Source organism: Muscardinus avellanarius (assembly GCF_963383645.1).
Source record: "Muscardinus avellanarius genome assembly, chromosome: 3".
NCBI lineage: Eukaryota > Metazoa > Chordata > Mammalia > Rodentia > Gliridae > Muscardinus > Muscardinus avellanarius.
Window position 1 is genome coordinate 16,269,158 of NC_137788.1, and position 17,254 is coordinate 16,286,411.

Below are 17,254 nucleotides of genomic sequence, written 5' to 3' on the forward strand. Positions count from 1 at the left end.
GAAGCCAGCCTCAGCAACTCATCAAGGTTCTCCCCAATTTAGTGAGATCCTGTTTCAAAATAAAAAATAGGATTGGGGGTACAGCTAACAGGTAAAATGCCCCTAGGTTCAATCCTTAGTAACACACACACACACACACACACACACACACACACAAAAGAAATGAATAAAAAAATCTTTGCTTCAAAATAAAGAACAAAAAATGGCACTGGGGGTGTAGCTCGAAGGTAGAATGCCCCTGGGTTCTACCCCCAGTACTGCAAAAAAAAAAAAAAAAAAATCAGTCTTTGTTACTCTTATGGTACAGTAGATTTATTATTCTGGGAGTCTGAACAGGATCAGATAAGATAAAGTCCATTGTTGCCTTACATTGCAAAGATTTTTTTCCAGTGCTGGGGACTGAACGTGGGGCCTTATGCATGGTTAAGGCAAGTGCTCTACTCCTTAGTTATACCCCTAGCCCAAATCATCTCACTTCCAATAGCCATGTAATACCTGTTTAATTACTCCTCTACTTAATTCTCTTTTCAGGGCTTGTTTAAGAAGATAGCCCCTTCTCTCCAGCTCCAGAGAAGGGTACTTATGGATGATATACTTTCGAATAGCAACCACTGACGCACCACTCTTCTGGAAGCATGCCTAGAAGACAAATTTATCAAATCATACATATTAAACTACTTTTTATTAGGGAACTTGACACATACTTAAAACGAATTATTTCAGATAATTTCAGTTTATACTGGCTGTGGAGAAACAATAATTAATAAACTATTATTAAAAATAATTATTAAAAATGATTAAAGTACTCCTGCAACAAATTTAAATTGTTTAAAAACATGTAAACAACTTTTTGTGTATTAACAAAGAACCTCTTCCATTTTAATTCTATTCTATATTTAAGAGATAGATCTTTAGCAACAAAATAAAGCAGAACATTTCTATCATTTATTGGATTACAAGTCTTGCCCATTTTAAGGAATTAGTTTTGGCACAATGTAACCAATATTTCTTTGCAGGCTTTCCAAGAATGTAGACAGAAAAAAATCAGGCATAAAATTGGGTTTATGATGGCAATGTTTTAAGGGGAGTTTTGAGTAACAATGAAGGTACGCAATTAGAATTTAAAAAATTATTCATTTCCACCTTATTTACCTATACTCCATTAGCTAATACCCACAGAAGAACTAAGTATCTTATTATGTCACAAAGAAAAAATGTTTTATTATTATTATTATTATTATTATTTTTTTTTTTTTTTTTTTTTTTTTTTTGCAGTACTGGGGGGATGGAATCCAGGGACATTCTACCTCCAAGCTACACTCCCAAGCCCTATTTTTTATTCTTTATTTTGAAACAGGGTCTAAGTTGTAGAGGGCCTAAGTTACTGAGGTTGTCCATAAATCACGATCCTCCTGTCTCAGCCTTCCAAATGCTGGAATTGTAAGTGAGAGCCACCATGCCTGGCTTCAAATGCTTTAAATTTTGAAGCACCCAGAAGCAGCATCTATTATTTATCTAATGATAAGTCCATCAATTTTGTGTTTCCTCTGTCTGACCGTAGCACTTACTCATTCTCATTGGTTAGACTTAAGTTATTTCATATATTTTGGCAACAAGGATAAACGACACAATGAGAGGATTGTACAACACAAAAGAAGTTAATACAGGCCACCTAACAAAAGGAGATGTCTCTGAACTTTCAATTAACAACCTACTTTAGTTTACTCCTATTATGATAAGAAAACACACAGAAAAGATAATCAAGCAGAAATAAAAAATCTCTAATGCTAACAAATCCCTGTGCCACCAAACTAACAATGAGATAGAAGTAGACACAGGACTCCTGTTTGACAAAGAAAATAGTATTGGTGATCTGTTATACTGCATGTGGAACACAACTATATATTACACAAATTATAAGGCTATAATTTATACAGATGCAGTCATATTCTATAGAGGCTAAATTTTTAAAACTCTAATTTTTATTTAACCATTAAAAAATGTAGGTCCTGTGGAGTGTGGTGGCGCACACTTGTAATCCCAGCATTCAGGACGCTGAGACAGTAGGATCGCAGTTCACGGAAGGCCCTTTGTAACTCAGTGAGACCTGGTTTCAAAATAAAGAATAAAAAATAAGGCAGGGGGTATAGCTCGGAGGAACAATGCCCCTGGGTTCCATCCGTAGCACTGAAGGAAGAAAAAAAAAGTAAGTCTTTTTTTCTTTTTTTGTGGTTCTGGGTAGGGACTGAACACAGGGGCATTCTACTTCCCAGGTCTATACTTCCAGTCCTGTTCTAATTTTTATTTGGAAAGGGTCTTGCTAAATGGTTGAGGCTGGCTTTGAACCTGTGATCTTCCTGTTTTAGCTTCCCAAGTACTGGGATTAAAGGTGTGCACCATTATGCCCAGGTTTTATGCTTGTTTGAGTGTATAGTACTGGGGACTGAACCCAGGGACATTCTACCTCTAAGCTACACCCTCAGCCTTTTTACATTTTTGTTTGTTTGTTTGTTTCAAACAGGGTCTTGCTAGGTTGCTGAGGCTGGCTCAAATCTTTGATCTTCCTGGCTTTAGCTTCCTAAGAATTGGGATTATAGGCATGTACCACCACACCTGGCTTTCCTTTCTTTATGCCTGCTAGATAAAACTGCTTCTTTTAATTTCAGGCTGAGTGGTCATGAAGTGAAAACCAAAAGAGAAGATACACACAGAATCAAGCTCTCGGTATGGTCAAGCTATCCATCCATCCATCCACCCACCACTGAGGCTGTTTTTTCGAACCGCGATCCTGTCTGTCTCCCGAATGCCGGGATTAAAAGCATGTGCCACCATGCCCGGCTGCTATTCTTTATTTTGAAACAGGGTCTCACTAAATTGTAAAGGGCCTTACTAAGTAGCCGAGGCTGTCTGCAAACCTGTGATCCTCCTGTCTCAGCCTCCCAAATGCCTGGATTACAAACATGCACCGCCATGCCTGGTTTATTCTTTAATTTTTGAAAGAGGGTCTCACTAAATTGCAGAGGGCCTCACTAAGTAGCTGAGGCTATCTTCTAACTGCGATCCACCAGTCTCAATCTCCTAAATACTGAAATTACAAATGTGCACCACCATGCCCGGCTTCCAGCCCTATTTTTATCTTTATTTAGAAGCGGGGTCTTGCTAGGTTGATGAGTCTCACTACTTTCTTTGGCTATACTCAACCCTATGATCTGCCTGTCTAAGCCTCCCAAGTATTGGGATTATAGGTACACTCCACGATGCCCAATTTTATTTTTTGTTTTGAAACAGTTTCACTAAGTACCTGAAGGCCTTGATAAGTTGCAGAAGCTGGTCTTAAACCTAAGATCCTCCTGTCTCAGTCTCCCAGGTACCCGGATTAGAGGTATGTATGACCATGCCCAGATTTTTTTTTTTTTTTGGTACTGGGGAAGGAACCCAAGGGCTTTCTACCTGTGGGCTACACCCCCAAACCTATTTTTATATTTTATTTGGAAACAGGGTCTCACTAAGTTGCTGAGAGCCTCACTAAGTAGCTGAGGCTGGCTTCGAACCTGTGCGATCCTCCTCAGCCTCCCAAGCGCGGGGATTACAAGCGTGCGCCACCACGCCCGGCTCCATGCCCAGATTTTCAAATTCATTCTGAGATGACAAACCAGGTTTGTTCCTTTTATGCATATTACATCTGGTTAAAATGATTTGAATCCCTTTCGCCCCAATTCCAACTCAGACCCTAGCAACAAAATCCCTGAAATGAGTCTAATGCCTCTTACCATTTGATCATAATGCAAAATTAAACAAAGATTAATGCAAAAACAGTATCAGATTTGATGATATACTTAAAAATACTAAAACAAAAAAGTTACACCTGATGATCACATAACTTAATGAAAGCCAATGGATTATAGGAAAGTCATAAAACTACGTAAGGAAGATAATTCCTGCAATAGTTTGGAATGGCTAGGTGACAAACAAATAGGCTTATAAGACGGTATAATAATTTGGTTGTAAAGATAACCACTATGAATACAAGATGTTCAGCTATACAAATGGAACTAAAGATGTTTTTTTTTTTAACAAAAATTATCAATACTAGCCAGGTGTGGTGGCACACGCTTGTAATCCTAGCATTTGGGAGGCTGAGAAAGGAGGATCGATCAATGGTTGATTTGTTTAAAAAGTAATAAAGAAAAAAAATAGGGCTGGGGGTGTCACTCGGAGGTAAAACACCCCTAGGTTCCATCCCCAGTACTGCAAAACAAACAAACAAACAAACAAACAAACAACTCAATACTAAGCGGGGAGGGGATTTAGTTCAGTGGAAAGGTCCCTTGTCTAACAGGCACCAGGCCAAGTTTGATCCTCAGAAACACACACACACACACACACACACACACACAGTTATTTCCTTAAGTAACAATTATATTTATAAACAGAAGATCCTGTCTATGTCTATGCTATATCTCTGCTTAACTAAGAAAAAGTAGTCCTTAAATGTTTGTTGAATGAATTAACATTTTCAGCCTTTAGATAAGCATAATATCTAATAAACAAATTAAGCAAACTTCTAAAGGTAAGTTAAATACTTGTTATAGGAAGTATGAATTAAAAAAAAAAAAACAGTGCTTGCCAAACATGAAATTAGAAAAACATATAAAACACAGGTTTTTCTTTTTTTTTTTTTTGCGGGGATGGAACCCAGGGGCATTCAACCTCCGAGCTACACCCCCTGCCCTATCTTTTATTCTTTATTTTGAAACAGGGCCTCACTAAGTAGCAGAGGGGGCCTCACTAAATAGGTGAGGCTGTCTTCGAACAGCGATCCTCCAGTCTCAGCCTCCCAAATGCTGGGATTACAAGCGTGTGCCACCATGACCTGCAAGGCAGATGGTTTTCTAACCCTCTCTCTTGGGAAGCAAAGCACAATTTCTCATGTCCAGACAGAGTTTGCTATCTTCAAATAAGCAAAAGATGAGCAGGATAAATCTAAGACGAATGCTTGAAATGAAAACTTGCCTTAATGGCCTCAGTGAGGATTGCATCCATCTTGGGGCGTGGGGAGGATGCCATTGGTGTTTGTTTCTGGGCCCTGGCTAGCTGGCTGGCAGAGAGAGTAGCCCAGGAAGGTATCGTTTTTTTCACTTTCTTCTCCTTTTCTTTAGACTGATCTTTCTCACTGTAAAACAAACAACTGTTATTATGCAAGATAAATTCTCCAGAAAAAAGGTACTGTTGGCATTCGCATGGATGTCACATTTTGGATTCTGAACCTGAGGACTGAAAATATTTAGAAAAAAAGTGCACCTATACTGAACATGCAGACTTTTTCCTTGTCACTTTTCATTCTCTGAACAATAAACAGCTGTTTACAAACCATTTTTATTGTACTAGGCAATACAAGTAACCCAGAGATTATTCAAGAACACAGTAGAGCTGGGTGTGGTGGCGCACGCTTGTAATCCCCGTACTTGGGAGGCTGAGACAGGAGGATCGTGCAGGTTCGAGGCTGGCTTAAGAGACCTTGTTTCTAAATAAAATATAAAATAGGTCTGGGAGCGTAGCCTGGAGGTAGAAGGCCCCTGGGTTCCATCCCCAGTACCACCAAAAAAAAAAAAAAAAAAAAAGTACGCAGTAGAATGTGCACGTTATATGCAAATACCATGTCACTTGATGTAAGAAACTTAAGCACTGGAAGATTCTTGTATCTGCAGGGATCCTGGAACCAATTCTCCAGATACAGAGGAACAACTATATAAAACCAGAAAAAGCAAAAGAGCAGAAAGAGTTAAAAATAATTAACTTTTCACTGTTTCTCCAGGTGCAGTGGTACAAGCCTGCAATCCCATTACTTGAGAGGCTTAAACAGGAAAATTTCAGGTTCAAAAACCACCTCAGCAACTTAGGTTTCTCAGCATCATAATGAGACTCTGTTTTAAAATAAAAAAATAGAGCCGGGCGTGGTGGTGCATACTTGTAATCCCAGCATTCGGGAGGCTGAGACTGGAGGATCCTGGTTAGTGGACAGCCTCAGCTACTTAGGCCCTTTGAAACTCAGTGAGACCCAGTTTCAGAATAAAAAATAGGGCAGGGGGTGTAGCTCAGAGGTCAAATGCCCCTGGGTTCCATCTTCAAACCCATAAAAATAAATAAATAAGCCAGGCGTGGTGGCGCATGCTTGTAATCCCCACGCTTGGGAGGCAGAGACAGGAGGATTGCGCAGGTTCGAAGACAGCCGCGCGCGCTGGCTTAAGGAGACCCTGTTTCCAAATAAAAATGTAAAAATAGGTCTGGGAGTGTAGCCCGGAGGTAGAAGGGCTTCCAGGAACCCCAGTAGCACAAAATAATAATAATAATAATAATAAATAAATAAATAAAGTAAAATAGGGCTGGAGGTGTAGCTCAGAGGTAGAATGCCTCTGGGTTCAACATCTAGTAACAAAATAAAATAAAATAATAATAATGTTTTAATTTATTTAAACACCAAGGTGCTATGTAAAATAAGCAAAACTTACAAAAACTTAAAAAAAAAATACAGGAAGCTGAGTGTGGTGGTGCACACTTGTAATCCTAGTACTTGGGAGGCTGAAACAAGAGGATCAAAGGTTTATGGCCAGCCTCAGCTACTTAGTGAGGCCCTCAGCAACTTATTGAGACCCTGTTTCAAAATAAAGAATGAAGTAGGGCTGGGGATACAGCTCGGAGGTAGAATGCCTCTGGGTTCATCCCCAGTACCACAAAAAAACAACCATAAAAACAACAACTGCTACAACAAAACAGGATAGCTTCTAAGAATTTCAAAAACTTAACATATTTCTAAGAAAATGGGATAAGCTGGTTTGAGGATGCGGGGCAGTGGTAGAGCACTTGCCTAGAAGGTATCGTTTTTTTTACTATTTTCTTTCTTTTTTCTTTTTTCCTGGTACTGGGACTGGAGCCCAGGGGCATTCTACTTTCGAGCTACACCTCCAGCCCTATTTTTTTCCCCCAGTACTGGATGGAACCCAGGGGTATTCTACCTTCAAGTGACACCCAGCCCTATTTTTTTTTTTTTTTGCGGGTCTGGGGATGAAACCCAGAGGCATTTGACCTCAGAGCTACACCCACTGCCCAATTTTTTTTTTTTATTCTTTATTTTGAAACAGGGTCTCACTGAGTTGCGAAGGGCCTCACTAAGTAGCTGAGGCTGTCTGTGAACCCTTATCCTCCAGTCTTAGCCTCCCAAATGCTGGGACTGCAAGCATGCACCACCACACCTGGCTCTATTTTTTATTCTTTGAGGCAGTATCTCAGTGAGCTGCAAAAGGCCTCACTAAGTAGCTGAGGCTGTCCTCCAACCAAACTGAACTGTGATCCTCCTGTCTCAGCCTCCCAAATGGTGGGATTACAAGTGTGTGCCCCCACACTCAGCTAGTTTTCACTATTTTATAAAAGATCATTTCTAACTGTCCTAATTATGAAAAGAATGGGATGAATATTCCTACCTATCCTGCAAAAAAATTAAAAATGAAAAAAGATTTGCCACCATGCCCACGCCCAGCATAGTACACATGCCTGTAATCCCAGTACTTGGGCGGTTGAGACAGAAGGATTGAAGGTTCGAAACCAGTCTCAGGAACTTAGTGAGACTGTTAGCAACCCTGTTTCAAAATTTAAAGGGGGTGGGGGGCGGGCATGGTGTTGTATGCTTGTAATCCCAGCATTTGGGAGGCTAAGACAGGAGGATCACGGTTCCCAGACAGCCTCAGCTACTTAGTGAAGCCCTTTGCAACTCAGTGAGACCCTGTTTCAAAATAAAGGGGGGGGGGACCTGCTGATTTAGCTCAGATGTAAAATGCCCCTGGATTCAATCCACAGCACCACAAAAAAACCTACCTCATACAGGTACAGATTATCCACTGTAAATCTAGCTTTCAGTTGCTTAAAGTCAACTACAATTGAAAACTCCAACAGAAAGCACTTGGAGAGAGTTTAGGTCTGTCTAGCCACCACTTGATACAGTTGATGTTTTCTAACACTACAGGAAAAGAACTCCTAGCACAGAGGTAGGATTAAAATGGTGAAGTGTCTTCCAGGTCAGACTTTGTATGTGTGGGTAGTGCTGGAGATTGAACTTGAAGGCATTCTACCTCTAAGCTACACCCCAGGCCTGTTTAATTTTTTATTTTGAAACAGGGTCTCACTAAGTTGCTGGGGGCCTCACTAAATTGCTGAAACTAGCCTTGAACCTGTAATCCTTCTGAGCCTTCCAAGTATTGGAATTACAAGTGTGTGCCACCACACCCAGCTCTTCCAGATTAAATTTTTATAGTTAGGCTTTATTTCTTGAGATTTTGTCAATACAAAAATCTCCAATAAGCCAGGTATGGTGCTGCACGCTCTTAATCCCCGCGCTTGGGAGGTAGAGACAGGAGGATCGTGCAGGTTTGAAGCCAGCCTCGCTGGCTTAAGAGACCCTGTTTCCAAATAAAATATAAAATAGGTCTGGGAGTGTAGCCCGAAGAACCCCAGTACTACCAAAAAAAAAAACAACAACAACAAAAAAAAACAACCTCCAATGAATTATAAGCACAAAGACACACTCTAAACCACAAAGACTTGTTATTCAAACCGCTGTTCTGCTAACTGCTACAAATTCTAACATGTCATACATGAATGTAATTCAAACTATTTGAAATGGCAATTCTAAACAGTAAGTCCTAATAGCAAATACCTAGCACACACCAGTATAACGCTTTAGGAGGATATGATCTCCAGTCCTTTTATACTTAATCTTCAGTTATAACTAGCAAAAAGGCATAATCCTTACTCCTTTTTGGTTTCTTCAGAAGACTTGTTTTCCTCCTTCTCTTCATTCTCAGGTTCCCCTTTGAGCTGTTCTGTCTCACTAGATGCAGCAGGTGGAGTTTCATTCTCTTGTTCTTCTACAGTAGAGACAGATTCCTCTGAAGTTACATCTGGTTCTGAAAAAAATCAGGTGAGTAGAACTGCATCAAGTAGAGACATCAGAGCCCAAGTCAATAAATGGTAAAAGCTTATCTTACTGAGCAGACCAGCCAAATACTCCAATTAACCAATACATTATGAAACAAAATGACTCTCTCAGTGCAGTTATCTTTCTTCCCCTTGCCCTTTCTGCATGCTTAGCAGATGCTCTACCCCTGAGCTACCCCAGCCTTCTTTCTTTCTTTGTCACTCAAATTGTCTATGCACGTGTTTATTCAAGCAATTATGTAAGAAAAGGCCAGGATCTGCAGGAAATCACACAGCCATTTGTGTGTGTGTGTGTGTGTGTGAGGGGGGGGTAATTGAGCTACCACTGAGCTAAACCCCAACCCTATTTTATTTACTATTTTGAAACAGGGTCTAAGTTACTGTGCTGGTGAGCCTCTGGCCTCAGCCTCTCATGTGCTGAGATTATAGATCTGTACCGCCACACTGGGCTTTTATTCGAAATCTTGATTAATCCACTGTGTAAATTAGTGATTCTGAGAGTTAATAGAGAATTAAAACACTTAGTTTGTCCTTTCCAGGTGGAATGATTGGACAAGAGTAGAAATATGAAGGGGTAGGGGACCTGAGGCACACGTTTGTCCCTTTCTTCACAGAATGTCTCTTTAAGCAACTCTGAAACAAACTATAGGCATTGTTTATACATGGACTTCAAAGAAGAGGACTCAAGTGACTAAAGTCAGGCAAAGAATAAAAGCATATGCTAAAAGAATTTGATCATTTAAATTATATGGTGGTGCACACTTGTAACCCCAGTACTTGGGAGGCTGAGACAGGACTGCAGGTTGGTGGCCTCAGAAGCTTCGTGAGACCCTATTTCCAAATAAAAATTAAAATAGGATTGGGGGTATAACTCAGAGGCAGAATTCCACTGTGTTCAATCTCTAGTACCCCCACAATATATATTATATATAAGAACCAAAGAAAGATAAATAAATAAACCAAGCAAACTAGCTGGGCATGGTGGTGCACACCAATAATCCTAGTATTTGGGAGGCTGAAACAGAAAGATTTCAGGTCCGAAGCTATCCTTAGAAACTCAGCGAGGCTAGTCATGCGTGGTGGCGCACGCTTGTAATCCCAGCATTTGGGAGGCTGAGAGCAGAGGATCTCGGTTCACGGACAGCCTCAGCTACTTAGTGAGGCCCTCCGCAACTTAGACCCAGTTTCAAATTAAAGAAAAAAAAAAATAGGGGTGATGTGTGCATTCATGTCTACACAAGTTTTTTGCTTCATTATGATGTATAAATACAATGCACCAATAAAAAATTAAGAAAAAGAATAAAAAAATAGGACAGGGGGTGTCACTTGGAGGTCAAATGCCACTGTGTTCCATCCACAGACCAGCAAAAAAAAAAAAAAAAAAAAAAAAAAAAATTAGCGAGGCTCTTAACAACTTAGTTAGACCCTACGATCCAAAAAAATATCAAAGGAGCCAGGTGTGGTGGCTCGCACCTGTAATCCCAGGCCTCGGGAGGCTGAAACAGGAGGACTGCAGGTTCACAGCCAGCCTCAGCTACTTAGTGAGGCCCCTTTTCAATAAATAAAAAATAAGCTGGGCATGGTGGAATATGCTTGTAATACCAGCATTTGGAGGCTGAGACTGGAGGATCGCAGTTTGCAGACAGCCTCAGCTACTTAGTGAGGCCCTCTGCAACTCAGTGAGACCCTGTTTCAAAATAAAGAATAAAAAATAGGGCAGGGGGTATATCTCAAAGGTAGAATGACCCTGGGTCCACTTTCCAGATCTGCAAAAAATTAAAATAAAATAAAATAAAAAATAGACCTGGGGGTGTAGCTTGGAGGTGGAATGCCCCTGGGCTCAATCACAGCACTGCAAACAATAAATAAATAAAAAAAAATAAAAAGTATAAAAGGCTAGAGGTATAGATCAGAGAGAGAATTTCCCTGGATTCAATCCTCAGCACCACAAATAAAAAAATTAATTATATGAACTAATACTAGAATAACGATGAAAATTTATTGGCAAACTTTACGTGAAAAGAATAAAAATGCCAGGCGTGGTGGCGCATGCTTGTAATCCCAGCATTCGGGATGCTGAAACAGGAGGACTGCGGTTCACAGCCAGCCTCAGCTACTTAAGTGAGGTTCTTTGCAACTCAGTGAGACCTTGTTTCAAAATAAAAAATTAAAAATAGGGCCGGAGGTATAGCTCAGAGGTAAAATGCCCCTGGGTTCAATCCCCAGAACCACACACACACTGAATGAATGAATGAATGAATGAATGGCCGAATGTGGTGGTACCCACCTGTAATACCAGTGTTTGGGAGGCTAAGACAGGAGGGTTGCAGGTTTGAGGCCAACCTCAGCAATTTAGCGAGATCGTTTCAAAATAAAAAATAAAAGGGCTGGGAATGCAATTTGGAGGTAGAATGCCCCTAGGTTCAATCCCCAGTACAACCAAAAAAGTAAAATAAAAAAAATAAGTAAAAGAATGCCACTTCTTTCACAACTGAACTGCAAAAATACAGTTATAAAGAAATCAATAGTTTTTCAAGAAATTAAAATTTTCAATCATAAATTTGGTAATAAATAGTTAAGTATCAACTGCCAAATCCTGTCCTGAATTATGTTCTTTAAAGAGTTGCGCAGAGCTGGGTGTGATGACACATGCTTGTAATCCCAGTACTTGGGAGGCTGAGACAGAAGGATCGAAGGTTGTAGTCAGCCTCAGGAACGTAATGAGGCCATCCATCAAGTGAGACCCTGTTTCAAAATAAAAAACAAAAATAGGGCTGGGGGTGTAGTTCAGAGGCAGAATGTCCCTGCTGGGTTCTATCCCTATTCATTCATATTCATATTCATATTCTCTCTCTCCCTCCCTCTCTCTCTCTTCTCTTCTCTTCTCTCTCTCTCTCTCTCTCTCTCTCTCTCTCTCTCTCTCACACACACACACACACACACACACACACACACACACACACACGTCATAGACTAGTCTAGTGCAAACAGATAGAGTATACCGATATCTGTTTCAGATATGGACTGAACACTGAGCTTTTAGAGTTAAGACACAACTGGATTCAAATTCAGTCTTTATAATTTCTAGCTCAGTGATCTTAGGGGAAGTTCTTTTGACATCTCCAAGTCTCAGTATCCTTATCCTGGAGTTGTGAGGATTCTATAAAATGTTTTGGGGCACGTCTGTAGGTCAGCTCTTGTACTGAATGAATGATCCCTGCCCCCCGGCCTACTCTGATGCTTCTACAACTGTTCCCCATTTCTTTCTTTTCTTTTTTTTTTTTAGTGGTACTGGGGTTCCTGGAAGCCCTTCTACCTCCGGGCTACACTCCCAGACCTATTTTTACATTTTTTTTTTTTTTTGGAAACAGGGTCTCCTAAGCCAGCGCGCGCGGCTGGCTTCGAACCTGCGCGATCCTCCTGTCTCTGTCTCCCAAGCGCGGGGATTACAAGCGTGCGCCACCATGCCCGGCTTCTGTTCCCCATTTCTTAAGGTCACAAAGTATTAAGGGAAGAACATTATAACAATGGTATCTGAGGATAGAGATAACTGCATTTAGATTTTCTGCAGTAAGAGATAATTATCACCATGATATACCTTGAACCCCTCTTCACCCCAACAATTCTACCTAACTGGCTGCATAAATAAGAGTTTATTAATAACTATATGCTTATTTTTCATATTACCTTACTCTAAAGCAAAGTAAATGCTAAGAAAAATTTACTAAGTTTTACTGTGGTAATACAGCTACAAATTTAATTTCACATTATTTTCTACATAAGCTTGAGGCCCTGGGATCAATCCCCACATGGTCTGTCAATGACATATAAAAAGCTAGTTTCTCTCTCTCTCTCTCGCTCTCTCTCTCTTCCCTCCCTCCCTCCCTCCCTCTCCCTCTCCCTCTCTCTTTCTGATGGTGCTGGAATTGAATCTGGGGGTTCTTTACCACTGAGCTATAGTCCCAGTCTTTTTTATCTTTTATTTTAAGACAGGGTCTTGTTAAGCTGCCCAGGCTGGAAGTGAACTGGAAATCTCCTGTCTCAGCATCCCCAGTAGCTGGGATTACAGGCAAGCAGCACCGTGCCTGGCAGCTTCTCTTTAAATGTTCCCCCAAAACACCTAGCCATGGAAAAACAACTCCTCAGCTTGAAGGGATTCACGGAACACTCTGAACGGGAGTAAAACTTTTGTACTGAGTTGTGTTGTACCACTACTCTACCTGGCTTTTCTTCTTCCCCTTCAGCAGGCTTGCTTTTGGGTGGAGTTTCCCGAGTAGAATTCACAGCTCGACGAATCGGCATGGTGCTATCTTCTACCTTCTATGAAAAAAGATGGCCATAATCAAACATGCATAAAAACACTTCTTTTCTCTTTCTCAAGGGGCCTAACTGGATGTCAAAAGATGTAGAATTCTTCATGTCGACTCCAGGATCTGATGTAAATTACTTTTAACAAGTTTTTTTTGAAATGAATCATGATTCTTAAGGAAATGCTGTTCAAAATAATCTATTTTAAATACAACTTGAAATGGAAACAAATAATTATACTTGATTTGGAATCAATTTAAAAGGTTGTCGTTTTCTCCGCAATTTGAGGGAAAGGTAAGATGACAAGAACTTTTATCTATTTGATTTTTTTCAGAGTCACAACCTAGTCTCCCCAAGGTAGGAAAAGGAACATGTACCAAGAAGAACCCAGCAGGACCTGAAGCCAGGGACTGATCCAAGAGTGAGCTTCAAGAATGTGTCAGCCCCTACCTCACCTAACTTGTCCGCGTGGATCAGCTGAGCTCCTACTATAAGTGGGAGTGCCTTAGGATGGACGAGGTCACCTTGAGACGTATCAGTCGCCATTTAAAATAATTTCTAGGCCCGAGTACAGGTTACACTCTGAAGCCTCTGCTGTTAACCACAAGGACTTTTCCTAATGGTTTCAGTGTGGTGAAGAGTCAACCTAAAGCACAGAAAAGACCTGGTGTGAAGATTAACAGAAACAAAACTAAACTAAAACATCTAAATTCATTATACATCCAACGAGAAAATATATAACTATAAAACTTATAGTTAAGTGAGATGACTTAGTTATTATTCAAAAAGATAAAACTGCTATCAAAATACAGACTACATAAAGCAGCGAGCAGGACGAATGCATAAGCCAAAGCAGCTGGCGCACCTTCCACATGAACAAGGCGTCAAGACCGAGGCAGCTCCCAAGGAAGCAGACCCGCCCCTCCCGCCGTCAGGACTGAGAAGGACAGAACGAGGAGACCAAGGAGAGGGTCAGTCAAAGATCAGTTTACTGAAGACAGAAGGCTTGTGCAGTTGTTCTAGCAAGGTCAGAAAATTAACTGTCTTAACTCTGTTTCAATTAGAGAAGTAATTTTTTTTCTCTATTAAGGGAAAATGGAAGGGCAAAAATACCCCTGAAGAACACAGCATCCTTAGAGCCTCCAGAATCAAAGAAGTAAATTTAGACCATCACCTAGGAGAGCAGAGTAGGCTTGCTTCTAAGAAATATTTGTCATATTTTAATGTAAGCAAAACGAGGACAGAAGAACACAACTATATATTCACAGATAAAACCTATGTAGTCACCCGAATTTACCTGATCATTACCCTTCCTCTCTCTTAAAAAATGTCCACAAATGTGGCACTGGGGACGGAACCCAGGGGCATTCAACCTCTGAGCTACACCCCAACCCTATTTTTTTTTTCCGGTCTCAAAGGGTCTCACTGAGTTGCAAAGGGACCTAAGTAACTGAGGCTGCCTGAAACCACTTCTCCGTCTCCCAAATGCTTGGATTACAAGCATGAGCTAGTACTCCTGGCAAAATTAACTTTTAATTTGTCAGGTTAACAGTTCCAAGTCACAACAAACTAGCATAAATTCCAAAACTCAATTTCACATTTTCAAGGAAAATCCTTTTATGGGAACACAGAGGGAAATAACACACTTGTGAAATGTCTTAGCTAAAAGGAAAAGCAGCTGAAAGAACTCAAGAAATGCACTAAAACTTACTATCAACAGTGATTTAGGAATATCCATGAAAATTTAAAATTAACTGTTGCCCAAACTACTACATACAATGCTCATGCTGCAATTCACTAGAAAAAAAATTACAAAATACAGACAGGAAAACAGTTGTTTTCTGATCTGTAAAAAGGTGAAGATAGTTTATGGGCATTGCTTAGATTTGTGAAAACTAAAATTCTATCTAGGGATAATTTCAATTTATAAAACTGCTCATTCATCAAACTAGCACTAACCTAGTATTTTGTTTTCAATAATAATAATAATCACAATAAAAGTAAGCAAACATTTTTATATGATATTTTTATATGCAAACACTACACAGAGGCATCCTACCTCCAAGCTACACCCCCAGCTCTATTTTTTATTCTTTATTTTGAAACAGGGTCTCACTAAGTTACAGAGGGCCTCACTAAGTAGTTGAGGCTCGCTGAGAACTTGCAATCCTCCTGTCTCAGCCTCCCAAGGACTGGAATTATAAGTGTGCACCACCATGCCAGGCTTATTGCTAATGAATTTATCTTTCACAATCCATGATAACACTAGGTAGGCTGATAATACTACTGTGAGAGGTCAATAAAAGCCTCAGGAGAGCCAGGATTACAAACTTGAGGCACACACTTACAATCCCAGTGCTTGGGAGGCTGAGACAGGAGGATCGCAGCCAGCCTCGGCTACTTAGTGAGGTTCTCAGCAACTTAGTGAGACCCTGTTTCCAAAAAAGTATAAAATAGGTCTGAGAGTATAGCCCACAGATAGAAAGGTCCCTTTTACTCTTTAGTCTGAAACAGGGTCTCACTGAGTTGTAAAGGGGCATCACTCTAGTACCCCCCCACACACAAACCTTCAGGAGTCCCAATTTATAGTATCTTTAAATTTTTTTCTCTGCAAACAAAAACTAAGCATCAAAGCCCCCCCCCACCCTGGTACTGGGGATAGAACCCAGGGGGGTTCTACCTCCAAGCTACACCTCCAGCATTAGTTGTTATTCTTTATTTTGAAATAGTCTCACTGAGTTGCAAAGGGCATGACCAATTAGTAGCTGAGGCTGTCCGCGAACTGTGATCCTCCTGTCTCAGCCTCCTAAATCCTGGGATTACAAGTGTGCACCACCACACCCAGCTCCTCCATCAAAACACTTCTACTCAACCCTGTATTCACTAAAGATTAGAACAAAACAAGGTTAACAGAGGAGTGTGGACACTTGCTGCCATTTCCTCTCACAGAATCCCCTCCTTACTCTCTTCCCGTGTGTTTAATAACTCTTCCTACACCGGCCTCCCCCACTAGCCTATATACTTATTTAGGGTAGAGAATCGTTTTTCATATGGGTGCATAGTCTACTTCTTGCACTTGGTGGGTGGGCAACACTTGTTTAGAAAGGATCCAGAGATAGCCGGGCCTGGTGGTACACGCTTGTAATCCCCGCCCTTGGGAGGCTGAGACAGAAGGATCACATAGGTTCGAAGCCAGCCTCAGCTACTTAGGCTCTCAGCAACTTAGTGACACCCTGTTTCCAAATAAAATAGAAAATAGGTCTGGAGGTGTGGCATGGAGGTAGAAGGCCCCTGGGTTCCATCCCCAGTACCACACACACACACACACACAAATCAAGCCGGGTGTGGTGCCACACGCTTGTAATCCCCGTGCTTTGGAGGCTGAGACAGGAGGAACGCATGGGTTCGAAGCCAGCCTCAGCTACTTAGTGAGGCTCTCAGCAACTTAGTGAGACCCTGTTTCCAAATAAAACATAAAAAAGGTCTGGGAGTATAGCCCAGATGTAGAAAGCCTCTGGGTTCCACCCCCAGTACTACCAAAAAAAAAAAAAAAAAAAGATCAAGAGCTGGGCGTGGTGGCGCTGGGATTACAAGTGTGCACCACCACACCAGGCTAAGTTGTTTTCTTAAACAGTGATTCACTATGTTGCTAAGAGTCTCAGTACATTGCTGAGACTATCTTCAAACCTGCGATCCTCCTGATTTAGCCTCCCAAGTACTGGGATTACTGCCTCTCCCAATGAAATGTAAGTACTACAAGGACTAGGACTTTAATCCACTGCTGCACCTACAATAGTGTCCAAAATATAGTGTTTTCCACAGATATTATGAAGAACTGAATGAACCATTAATGACATTTCAAAGTACTTATTCTCTAGCCAGGCGCAAGCTTGTAATCCTAGAATTTGGGAGGCTGAGACTGGAGGATCCCGGTTCACAGACAGCCTCAGCTACTTAG

At 40.9% G+C, this 17,254-nt stretch overlaps 1 protein-coding gene across 6 annotated transcripts in view; it reads right to left on the reverse strand.

Moving 5' to 3' along the window:
- Positions 1–13,842, reverse strand: part of HP1BP3 (heterochromatin protein 1 binding protein 3) — a gene marked incomplete at both ends in the record, with an annotated part of 32,694 nt that extends 18,852 nt beyond the window's left edge. For 3 of the 6 annotated variants that reach the window (XM_080690976.1, XM_080690975.1, XM_080690973.1), the window contains 5 exons: positions 496–639; positions 5,014–5,173; positions 8,804–8,957; positions 13,209–13,308; positions 13,747–13,842. In XM_080690976.1, the coding sequence (XP_080547102.1) occupies positions 496–639; positions 5,014–5,173; positions 8,804–8,957; positions 13,209–13,308; positions 13,747–13,842 (654 nt within the window). The remainder of the gene's footprint in view (positions 1–495; positions 640–5,013; positions 5,174–8,803; positions 8,958–13,208; positions 13,309–13,746) is intronic. The other 3 variants (XM_080690978.1, XM_080690977.1, XM_080690974.1) reach the window with 2 other exon arrangements.
- Between the last annotated feature and the right edge of the window lie 3,412 nt (positions 13,843–17,254).